This window comes from Orycteropus afer, unplaced genomic scaffold (genome assembly GCF_000298275.1).
Source record: "Orycteropus afer afer isolate SDZICR_OR568_19922 unplaced genomic scaffold, OryAfe1.0 scaffold00006, whole genome shotgun sequence".
NCBI lineage: Eukaryota > Metazoa > Chordata > Mammalia > Tubulidentata > Orycteropodidae > Orycteropus > Orycteropus afer.
In genome coordinates this window covers 28,219,246-28,230,483 of record NW_006921593.1, presented here as the reverse complement: position 1 = coordinate 28,230,483, position 11,238 = coordinate 28,219,246, and the positions used below count along the sequence as shown (strand labels likewise).

General features: G+C 41.5%; 1 protein-coding gene across 1 annotated transcript in view; it reads left to right on the top strand.

Moving 5' to 3' along the window:
- The window catches only part of PSMD1 (proteasome 26S subunit, non-ATPase 1), a 121,115-nt gene extending 113,481 nt beyond the window's left edge, over positions 1-7,634 (top strand). Inside the window, exons 21-24 of the mRNA XM_007942044.2 lie at positions 995-1,087; positions 2,385-2,471; positions 3,103-3,249; positions 7,488-7,634. Of these exons, the coding sequence (XP_007940235.1) occupies positions 995-1,087; positions 2,385-2,471; positions 3,103-3,249; positions 7,488-7,634 (474 nt within the window). The remainder of the gene's footprint in view (positions 1-994; positions 1,088-2,384; positions 2,472-3,102; positions 3,250-7,487) is intronic.
- Positions 7,635-11,238: the final 3,604 nt, after the last annotated feature.

The following is an 11,238-nucleotide window of genomic DNA, read 5'->3' as shown; positions in this document are numbered from 1 at the left end:
GCACATAACAACAACAACATACAGCCAGTTATCCTTTGGTTAAGCGTCCAGTCTTAAAACTAATGTTGTTAGTTACTGTTGAGTTGATTCCAATTCAGGACAGCTCCACATGTGCAGAGCAGAACTGCTCCATGACATGTTCAAGGCTGTATCCTTTATTAGGAAATGTTGGGCAGTTTCATGTCTCAAAATCAGAGTCGTGGTTTCCAAACACACTGACCTTTGACATTATTATGTAGCATCCTACATGATCTTCAGGGCCTCTGTTCCTTTGACAGACAACTCTGATCTCGTTTTCATTCTACCCAAGGAGGGGGCTCTGTGAGTCGGGTCCAACTCGATGGCAAACAACAACAACATATTAGAAAGTAGGATGGAAAAGACAAGGTCTTCCATAGTCTAGTAAATGTGATTCTTACTACCATTCTCCACCACTGCAAATTAGGTCAATAAAGACAAGTTCAAACTAGAGAACTTTAAACCTGGGCAGGAAGCAATGTGACGCTGACTTTTCTGTGAGGTTCCTTTCAAACCTTTGTAAGACATTCTTATATGATGTGGAAACTATACAGACTTGTGTGGGCCGTTAGGATGGTACAATGAAGGCACATCAAAGTTGGGTCAGTAACACTTTACAAAGGAGGTAACAGTTGAATTGATGTCTGCACTGAGTGGGAATTAACCCACTAAAGCAGGGTGGGTGGTAAGTAAAGGTGATATAAAGTGATGCTTGTTCAGAAAAACAGAATTTCAGCATGAAGGACTGCAGGTAGTTCTGTGGAGCACATGACAAAGAATTCAGTCAGAGATAGTAGATGCCTTCAGAGAAAAGTGCTAACATAATTGTGCAGCACTGTAACTGAAGATTGAGTCCAGATTTAAATTTCTGATCTCCTTTTGCATCTGTTTGCTTGTTAAGAGCATAAAATAATTAAATCCTGATTTTAATTATTTTAATGAAGAAGAGGAATGAGAAGTTCTTTTATTTTTTCAGATGCCAAAAGTTCAGTATAAATCAAACTGTAAACCATCCACATTTGCGTATCCTGCCCCTCTGGAAGTACCAAAAGAAAAGGAAAAGGAAAAGGTAGGTTCTTTGTTTTGTAGTTACATATAAGGAGCTACTGAGTGTTTCATTCAGATTTGCTTTTATTGCTAATGTTTTCAATTAATTTCCATAAAGTAGTACTTATCATTAAATCTAACGTGTTTTTCTTACCTACTCATCCAAGTCCTGTGTCCCAGGAATCACAGTGTGTGAATCCTTCCACAGGTTTTCTCTGACAGACCAGTAGTTTTAGGCACAAATAGAATTATTCTCTATGTCCTGTTCTGCATCTTGTTGTTTTCATTTTAACAGTAGTTTGAAAATTTCCAATATGTTTGGATCTCATTGTTCTTTTATATCCCTTTATGGATGTACCATTGTTTATTTAACCAGTTCTTTATTTGGTGGCCATTTTAGGTTATTACATATTTTTCATTGGTCTAAATAAGGCTGGAATGAAAATCTTTATACACATATATTTGTGCACTTATATAAGTAAATCTGTAGGTTCGAATCCTGCATGTGGAATTGCTTGATCATAAGTAATGTATGTATGTGTTTATCCATATGGACGAATTTATATTCCCACCAACTGTATATGAGGACACTGGATGGTATGTTTTCAGTCCAAGTCTAGTGAATGAGAGAGCTGCACTTGGCCCTGAAGTTCTATGTAGAAATATTATCTTTCCGTGACCTTATATCTGGGAAAATGGTTCTTTCTCTCAGGATAACACTCTGTATTAGCCAGTTATTGATTATTTGCTATAAATTTTGTGTGTAACTAAGGATAATTATGTAATTGACCACGTTTGAAGATGATGAATCCTCTCTGACAACAGCATCTTGTTTTCTATCATCCTTCTTTTAGACCCTCTCCCCTGTTTTTAGGTATAAAGCCAGGCTTCACACTAATAAATCCAGCTTTTCAAAGCCCCTGTTTCACCTTCGACTTCCATGAGACCCATCAAGGAGGACTAATTCCCAGCTAACCATTTAAATACTGTATATTACCGTTATAGGGTATCTAAGCCAGAGAGGATATCTCTACCACCAGGGCTAGAGGAAGTTGTATGTTTTCCTGTGCTTTCCTTATAAAACAAAAAAGAGTACAGCACCCTTACCTCTCTCTCAGAAGTACACAATAAAAATGCACATCCAGGAGAGGCTACAGTTTGAAAGAAAACTATAGTTCTAGTGGACTGACACCTTCAGAAACTAAAGGTTCACCTGATGACAGTTGTAAACTATGTGAATAAATGTCCTGTTTATTTTCCTGTCGATTCCCCGACGCTTTTGTTCTTCATGAGGCTTACTGCCTGTTCATTTCCTTTAGGTTTCCACTGCTGTGTTATCTATTACTGCCAAGGCTAAAAAGAAAGAAAAAGAGAAAGAAAAAAAAGAGGAAGAGAAAATGGAAGTGGTAAGTGTAACTTGGTGCCCATCCATCGAGTTGATGTCTTTATTATCTGTCTCGGTCATGGTCCAGATTCTTCCTTAGTTGAACAATATTGTACTTTACTTTTGGATTATTTTAAATAATTGTCCTTTTCCAAGCATATCAAATCATACAATGTTAATTAGAAGAGAGTTCATAATTTATAACCTTTTTTGGGAAGAATAAAAGAATGCAAGTCAAATGGGTCCCTGAAAGAAATGAGAACCAAAATGGGTTTTTTGAAGGGCAAGATTTTCCAAAGATGAAAAGGTGATGATGGGAGAAGAATGTTTTCAGGCAAGATCTGATGTCGGCTAGATTTTGAAGCCTTTCTTCCCCATCCTCCTCATGGTTCAGCCACCGGAGTTTCTTATCATTTGCTTAAATAGACCCTCTTTTCTGAACTCTGTTGGTAGGAAACCTCATGCTTTGAAACTGAAATACCACACTCACCTCCAGAGTTACCATCTCCTCCCCTTGAGTTTGATGTCATTTTAGTTTTCCTTCCACTGTATCTACTACTTTTTACACCTGATATTTGCTTAGTAAACTTCCCACATGTACCCAGTAATCTAGAAGAGATGTGAGCCTTATGGAGCTATTTTCTGCTTTTTAGGATGAGGCAGAAAAGAAGGAAGAAAAAGAGAAGAAAAAAGAACCTGAGCCAAACTTCCAGTTGCTGGATAACCCAGCCCGAGTTATGCCTGCCCAACTGAAGGTCCTAACCATGACAGAAACGTGTAGATACCAGCCTTTCAAACCAGTAAGTTACCCGTGACTCTTAACTATATGCCAGTGGCATATTAATAGGACAGTGGAATCTTGATAGAGAAGGATAAATTTTCTAAGCATCCTGGTTTGAATCACGATTCTGCCACTTATATACTGTATGACCTAGGGTCGGATACTAGACCCCTTTCTGCCTCAGTTTACTATAAAATGGAGATTATCTCCCTAACTCATAGGAATATGGCAAAGATTAAAGAAGTTTATAACATTGATACACAAGCACATAGAGCAAGCCCTGGCACTGTTAAATCTTAATTTATCATCATTATAATTATGCTGCTTTCATAAATTGTGGTGTAGTAAATTACTTAGTGTGGCTTTTCTACCCATAAGTCTTTGTAAACTCCAAGGTGGGATTTTCTATGAGCAACTGAGGAGCTCCTGATTACTGAAGTTGTCCACCTGGAGTATTTCTGTTGGGCGTGGCACAAAACAATGTTCTGGGAGGTGCCCACTGTCTCTAAGGTGCTTAGAGTTCTGATGCTATGATTGGCTAGTTTGACCACCCTGCCGGGTTCAAAAGGAGACCTCCTAGAGGCAGAACTTTCTCTGACTGCTGGTTGAGGAAGACGTGCTGCTGAAAGAGACACGTGCTGCTGGGAAAGAGACTGTGAGAGACTGTTGGCTGAGGGACGGTGGGCTGGGAGAGAGACTGAGCGTTCTTCCTGAACTTGAGTTGTAGCCTGGTGCTTCCCTAATAAACCTCATAATCTGTGAGCTCTGTGTGGCCACTGCAGCGAATTATCGGACCCAGGAGAGAGGTGGTGGTGCTTTGGGAGGAACGGTTGGTGAAAGGGCTGGAGGGAGGCAGCATGTCTGGCCTGGCAGGAATAGGCCTTGGGTTACTGCTGGTAATCCTGTCTTCCTCTTGTAAGATTAGAGGAGGTCAGAACATGTGGCCTCCTTGCCATTTTAGCATAAATTCATTAGCTTTTAGACATAGGGAAGGATCTGAGTGTACTCTAGTTTATTCCAAAGCAGAAAGTTTCACATTAGAAACAAATACTGGTCTGAGATTCAAGCATGATAATGCCTTTATTTTCTAAGATCTTGTTTCTTGGAAACTAGGGAGCCATCAGTGGACACATTCAAGACATAGATCCTGGGTTTGTGGCAACATTATTGACAAAATTTCTAAATACTTAGAGAAGATAAGCCCAATCTTACCAGCTAGGGTCTTGATGATAGATGGAAAACAACTCTCACCTACAGTAGTAAGCCAAGGTGTTACCAGTTAGATTACCAGTTAGAAAAGACAAGGACAAGGGGTGAGAAAACAACTATATGTAGTGGTTGAAAGGCTGGAATTGGACAGAACTTAGTCTGTATTATAGCTCTGCCACTTCTCAGCTGTGAGGCTGACACAAGAGGTTTAATCTCTTCATGTTTCATTCAGTTTCTCATCTGTAAAATTAAGATGGTAATATTACCCATCTCCTAGAGGTACTATGAAGGTGAAATAGGTTGTTACATGTAAAACAATGCCTGACATAGGTAAACCATATGTAACCATGTGTGGAAATTAAACAGCACCTTTCTAAATAACCGCTAGATCATAGACAAAGTCAGAAAATACTTTGAGATTAATGAAAATAAGATAATACATATCAAAACTTAAGAGATGCAGCAAAAGCAGTTCTTAGAGGGAAATTAATAACTGTAAACACCTGTATTTAAAAAGAAGAAAAGATAGCAAATCATGACCTAACCTTCCACCTTAAGAAACTAGCAAAAAGAAGCACAAACTGACCCGAAAGCAAGCGGAAGGGAGGAAGTGATAAAGATCAGGGCAAAGAGTAATGGAATTGAAGACCAGGAGAGGGAGACAACAAAACCAAAAACTGGTTCTTTGAAAAGACCAGCAAAACTTAAACTAGATTTATAAAGGAAAAAAAAGAAGATTAAAATTATAAAATCAGGAATGAAAGAAGCAGACATTACTACCAACCTTACAGAAATAGGAAGGATGAGATAGGAATACTATGAACAACTGTATGCCCACAAATTAAATAACCTACATGAATTGGACAGATTCCTAGAAAGACACAGGTTAGTGAAATTGATTCAAGAAGAAATAGAAAATCTGAATAGATCTAGAACAAAGAAAGGTATTAAATTAGTAATTAAAACCCTCCTACAGAGAAAACCCCAGGCCCAGGTGGCTTCGCTAGTGAATTCCACCAAATGTTTAAAGAAAAATTAACAAACTTTCACAAACTCTAAAACTTGAAGTTGAGGGAATGCTTCTCAGTTCATTCTCTGAAGTCAGTATTACCCTGGTAGCAAAACCAAACAAAGTCACCACAGGAAAAGACAAATACAGACCAATAACCTACGTTCAGAGATTGAAAGACTTAATATTGTTCAGATGACAGTGCTACTCAAAGTGATCTACAGATTCAACACAATCCCTATCAAAATTCCAGCAGTTGTTTTTGCAAAAATAGACAAGCTGATCCTAAAATTTTAAATTTAGGAGACTCAGAATAGCCAAAACAATCTGGAAAAAATGAGAACAAAGTTGGAGAATTCAAACTTCCCAATTTCAAACTCACTATAAAGCTCCTATAATTAAGACTGTGGTCTGGTAGATAAACATTTGTGTACCTATACGTTTATGATCAATTGGTTTTTGACAGAGGTGTGAAAACAATTTAACAGAGAAAGAATAGTCGTTTCAACAAATGGTATTGATATCTACGTGGAAAAGAATGATTTTGGTCTTCTACCTCACACCATAGTCAAAAATTAACTGGAAATCGATCCGTGTATGAGCCTAAAACTACAGAACTCTTAGAAAGAAAAGCAAATATTTTAAGGAACAAAATGATGAACTAATGTGTGTGGGCATGTGTATATTCAGAGAGGGAAAATAGTTTAGAAATTTGCGAAGTCACACCAGTTTATAGTGTGGCAGGGCAGAGTTCTGACGAGTAAATATCAGATTATGTTGAACTGTAGCAATGCTTATACACATGTGAATCATTTCACTAATATGCTGTGTGTTTCTCTTGCTTCCCAGTAATGTTCTTTGGTAGAAATATGTTTTTTCCAGATGTGCCCTGCCACTGTTGTTGAGTAATCTAATTACAGAGAGCAGCTTTCCATTTCCTTGTACACAGGCAGCAAATAGAATAAGATTAGCACACCAGAGACGGGTGACTAGTTTGGTGTTTGATTTACCTTCTGCTAATACGTTTGGGAGAGGGCTTCATAGAATTGCTTCCACAGTCTCATTCCCTTTTGTTTCCTATGTGTTTCTTCGTTGTCTTGCATCATAAGGGTTTGTAGACCATTTATTTGGGTCTTTTTGTTGTTCTGAAGCTTGTGGAGAAAAATTGGCTGTCCATTTGTAGATTTGTCTTTTGGATCCAAAATGACTGTCTTCTCACAAATACTAGAGTATATCTTAGCATCGTGTGCTTCTCACACTTCAGTGTGCATACAGATTACCCAGGGGTCTTGTTAAAATACAGGTTCTGTAGAGCTCGGGGGGAGCTGGGTTTTCTGCGTTTCTAACCACCTGATGTTGCTGCTGGTCCAAGACCAAGCCTTGAGCAGCAAGCATTAGAGTATCATGCTCAGAAAGTAAACATTTTCCCTCAAGTCAGATTGAGACTACTAGTTGGGGCCATGTCTGGGAAATACTGCCATCAAGTCAGTTCTGATTCATACCAACCTTTAGGACAGAGTAGAACTGCCTCATAGAGTTCCCAAGGCTGTAAGCCTTTGTGGAAACAGATTGCCACATCTTTATCCCATGGTGCGGCTGGTGGGTTCAAACCGGGGACCTTACAGGTAGGCTGGGAAATACTACCCTTACATTGGGGTACCTCATCCAAGTAGAACAGCATCATATGTTCTACCATCCAAAGCCAGTGAGTTGAGTTTGTCAGTACTCCTTCTAGAACACAGTTACTTTATGTACTGTCATTGCACAGTGACATTGCTCTCCTCATTCAGTCTTCACACTAACTTGAAGGAATAGTCGGGAAGGTCTTACCAGCCACTTTCTGTAGCTGAGCAGTCTGCCGAAGTCGCCTGTGTGGGATCACACGGGTGCACGTGCCAAGTTTTGCAAGTCCCATTGAGGAAGGTAGCGTTTCCAGCCCGGTCCTTTGCTTCCAGGCCATTGAGGTTGTCCTAAGGTGCCGTTGAGAAGGATGCACACTAGAGTCTGGTGCTGCCTCACTCCTTCTTGTGTGTTTGCAGCTCTCCATCGGAGGCATCATCATCCTGAAGGATACCAGTGAAGACACTGAAGAGCTGGTGGAACCGGTGGCAGCCCACGGCCCGAAAATCGAGGAGGAGGAACAAGAGCCAGAGCCCCCAGAACCGTTCGAGTATATTGATGACTAAGGGCCCGAGGTGCGCGCCAAACAGGATTGCACGGGAGGGGAGGTCTTGTCCTCGGTACTTCCCGGGTGTTTTATGCAAGGCCGTTGTCTCGACGTTTCCCTTTTTCTTTTCCTTATTTTTGTTATGGTGCTGTTTCGGTTACTCTGTGCTGCTCTAACAGAAAGTACCACAAATGAGATGGCTTGAACAAACAGCAAATTATTATTTTACAGTTTTGGAGCCTAGAAGTCCTTATTCAAAGTGCCAGCCAGGCTCTAGGGGCTGGGTGAAAGCCAGACCTGGGCTTCAGCTCTGACTCTTGCTCCTGACCCATTGAAGCTTTCTTCACTTAGGCAGCTACTGGCTACTGAGGCTGGCAAGCCCAATGTCGATTAGTAAAAGGGCACAGTCTCAATATCACTAAACCACACGGCAGGTCATTGATTCGAGTCCATTAAGAATCCCAAGATCGGCAGACAATATGGCACCTTGCTGAGTAATGACTTGGCTACATGCAGGACTCAAGTGTGCCAAAAGTTACAGACTATTCCCAAAGCTTCTCCTTACATACCGGAAGCAGACCACATTCCCTAAAGCAGCTACTCAGCTGCTCACAGTAGATTCCACCACGGAGTTTATTATCAGTCTCATGGGGAGTACTACATCCAGCTGCCCAGCCACTCAAAACCAAGGCCCAGGCCTAGTTGACACATAACCTTAACTGCCACAGGTGCTTAATCCATAATTACCTAAACTGCATTAAACTTTCCCTCTTTCTGACCTCTCCATGCTACATAAGCACCAATTTCTTCTTCAACAACCCTCTGCCTTTAGTGCCCTGTTCAAAGGGGCTGGTCTGCACACTGTTTAAAGCTCCGTGAGAAGGTAGAGTTTGCTCCAGAATGTAAATCTATTCGGTTCTTTCCTGGACGGTCTTGCTACCAAGAGAAAAATCTGTCTCCTGAGCTGGACAGTTGCTTAGTGACGGAACTGGTTTACCTTCTGAAGTAAGTTGCTTGCGGAGGATCAGTTGCACTCTGTGCACAGAGCGGAGGTCACCCTGTGAGTAGCACAGGATCTTCTGACGTGGGAAGCTGTAATGCTAATGTACGTGGTGAAGCCGTGAAGTGTCTGTGTGGGTGCCGTTGAGTGGATTCTGACACACAGTGACCCCAGGTGACAGGGTACAGTTGCCCCATAGACTCTCTAGGCGGTCACCTCTATGGACGCCCACTGCCAGGGCTTTCTCCTGCAGAGCTGCTGGATGAGTTCAAACCGCAAGCCGCCCACCTTTCAGTTAGCAGCTGAGAGCCTAACATTGCACCTCCAGGCCCCTGTTGAACATCTAGTGTGTGTCAGATGTGATGCTAATGGGGTTTGGGGCCAGATAGCCTGTACACCGAGATCCTTGGGGGGCACCAACAGTTAACACTTGGTGCTGACTGAAAGGCTAGAGGTTCGAGTCTCCCCAGAGACTCGTCAGAGGAACTCAGCCCCTGGAAACCTCGTGGAGCTCCGTTCCGCTCTGACACACACGGCATCACCGGGAATCGGACCTGGCTGTCTTCGTCGTGTTTTTTAAAGACCATACCACAAAGCTTTGCCCGGTCGAGAAAGATCATGGCTGTGCCAGTATTTTACGAATGTGGAAAGAGGTCTTTGGATGCACAGGATTGGGATATCTAATTTTACCATATTGCCTTTCTTATTTCCCATATTTCTTTTTAAACGGTCAACACATATTTGAAGAAGCATTTGATCTGTGTAACCACAGTTCTCTAATACCACCCTAGCCCAAATACATTTTCTGACAAGTACACATTTTCTCCAGTCTTTAAATAAGATAAAGACAGTATCATTTATTACATTATGACAGAAGAAAAGTAGTTTCAGAGTCTAGTTGCAACTCTCACTTGGTAAGTATTGCACACTGAATATTAATTAATAAAAGCTTTTATAGAAATCTCAGATAATAATATTAAGGGAGGACATTGGTAAGAAAATATAGTGATACCTCAGAGAGACTGTTAGTTTGGACCTTGGAGATTTATTCTAATGTCCCTGTTGTGTGACCTTGCCTTTGAAAGTTATCCTTCAGTCCTTGATGGTTACCTAAGCTTTACCCCAGCCCTAAGCAGCACATGGCGGTATTGATACCCTCACCCCTAACCAGCACGTGGCCCACCCCTAAGCAGCATGTGGAGGTGTTGACACCCCACCCCTAAGCAGGATGTGGCGGTATGGACATCTCACCCCTAAGCAGCACATGGCGGTGTGGACACCCCACCCCTAAGCAGCACGTGTGGTGGTGTGGACACCTGGAACACTGAGCCTCCCAGGATTGGATTGTCTCCCATTAACCCCTTTTGGCCTCTCACAGTTCCTTCCTGAAGACCTTAGTAAGTCTTTCAAAGCATTTGACTATAAAAGGGCTTACAAGTTTGTAGTTGGAAATTGGATTCCTCTTAATTTTCAAAAAGATAAAAACATCAAGTTATTTGGAATTTGAAACTATAATCTCCCAGTTAACGGGACGGGCTAGTTTTAGACTTCAACAGCTAGTCATAAAGAAACACATGTTTTTGGAATACAGAATAACCCTGTCTCCCCTCTCCCTTTCCCAGACTCGTGCCCGTCGGAGACAGCTGTCCCGGCTCGTGTTGGAAACCGCTGTGAGGACACTCGAGCCGAGACCTGCTGTTCTGTGCGCGTGTCATCACCTCTGCGCCTCCTGGAGAAACCTGGCTCCTGGTCTTTGGTTGGAGAGGAGCTATGACTACTCAGTGTGCTCTTTCACAGAACTTGGTTTTCAAATAAACGTATTAAAATCTCCAGAAGGACAAGGACTGTGTGTTTCTCAGCCTGGGTTTTAAATAAATGGATCGAAAGCCCTTCCTCCACCACCTGAAATGCCTGAATCCAGAGAGCTGAATTCTTGATTTGCTAGAGTGAGCATGCAGGACATTTATACTAGTGGAAACGTTTTAAAATTATAGACCATTTGAAAATGAAACAACAAAAATCGCCCCTTGCTCATCACCCAAAAATCCTATTCTGTTTTTTTTAATGGGCTAAGAGATTGGGTGCCATCACTTTACTGAAGAATTCCCCTCCATGATCCAAGAGAACTGCAGTCTGTTCAGGCAGCTGATGCCTTTTTTTGAGTAACCTTTGCTTACTTGAAGGAGCTCTGGTAGCTCTCAGCTGCTAACCAAAGATCGATGGTTTGAATACCCCAGCCATTCCACGGCAGAAGATGAGGCAGTCTGCCTCCATAAAGATTTACAACCTTTGAAGCCCTATGGGCAGTTACTCTGTCCTGTGGGGTCACTGGGAGTTGGAGTCCACTCGAGGGTGCTTGGCTTGGTTTTGCTCATTTGTTTCCTGCTTCTGACCCTGTTGGGGATATTACATTAGGGCTTAGCTTCATTTGTCTGAAGCATTTAGTAGTATACTTATTTTTTCTCCTTATCCTCTTTTTAATTTTTTTAAATTAAAGTATAATTTAAATGCAGTAAAATGCAGAAATTTGAAGTATATGCAGTTTGACACCTCTCGATGAACACAATTTTTGATATTTAGTTTATCAAGCCTTTCTTAGATACTAGCCTTTTTAATGTGTTTG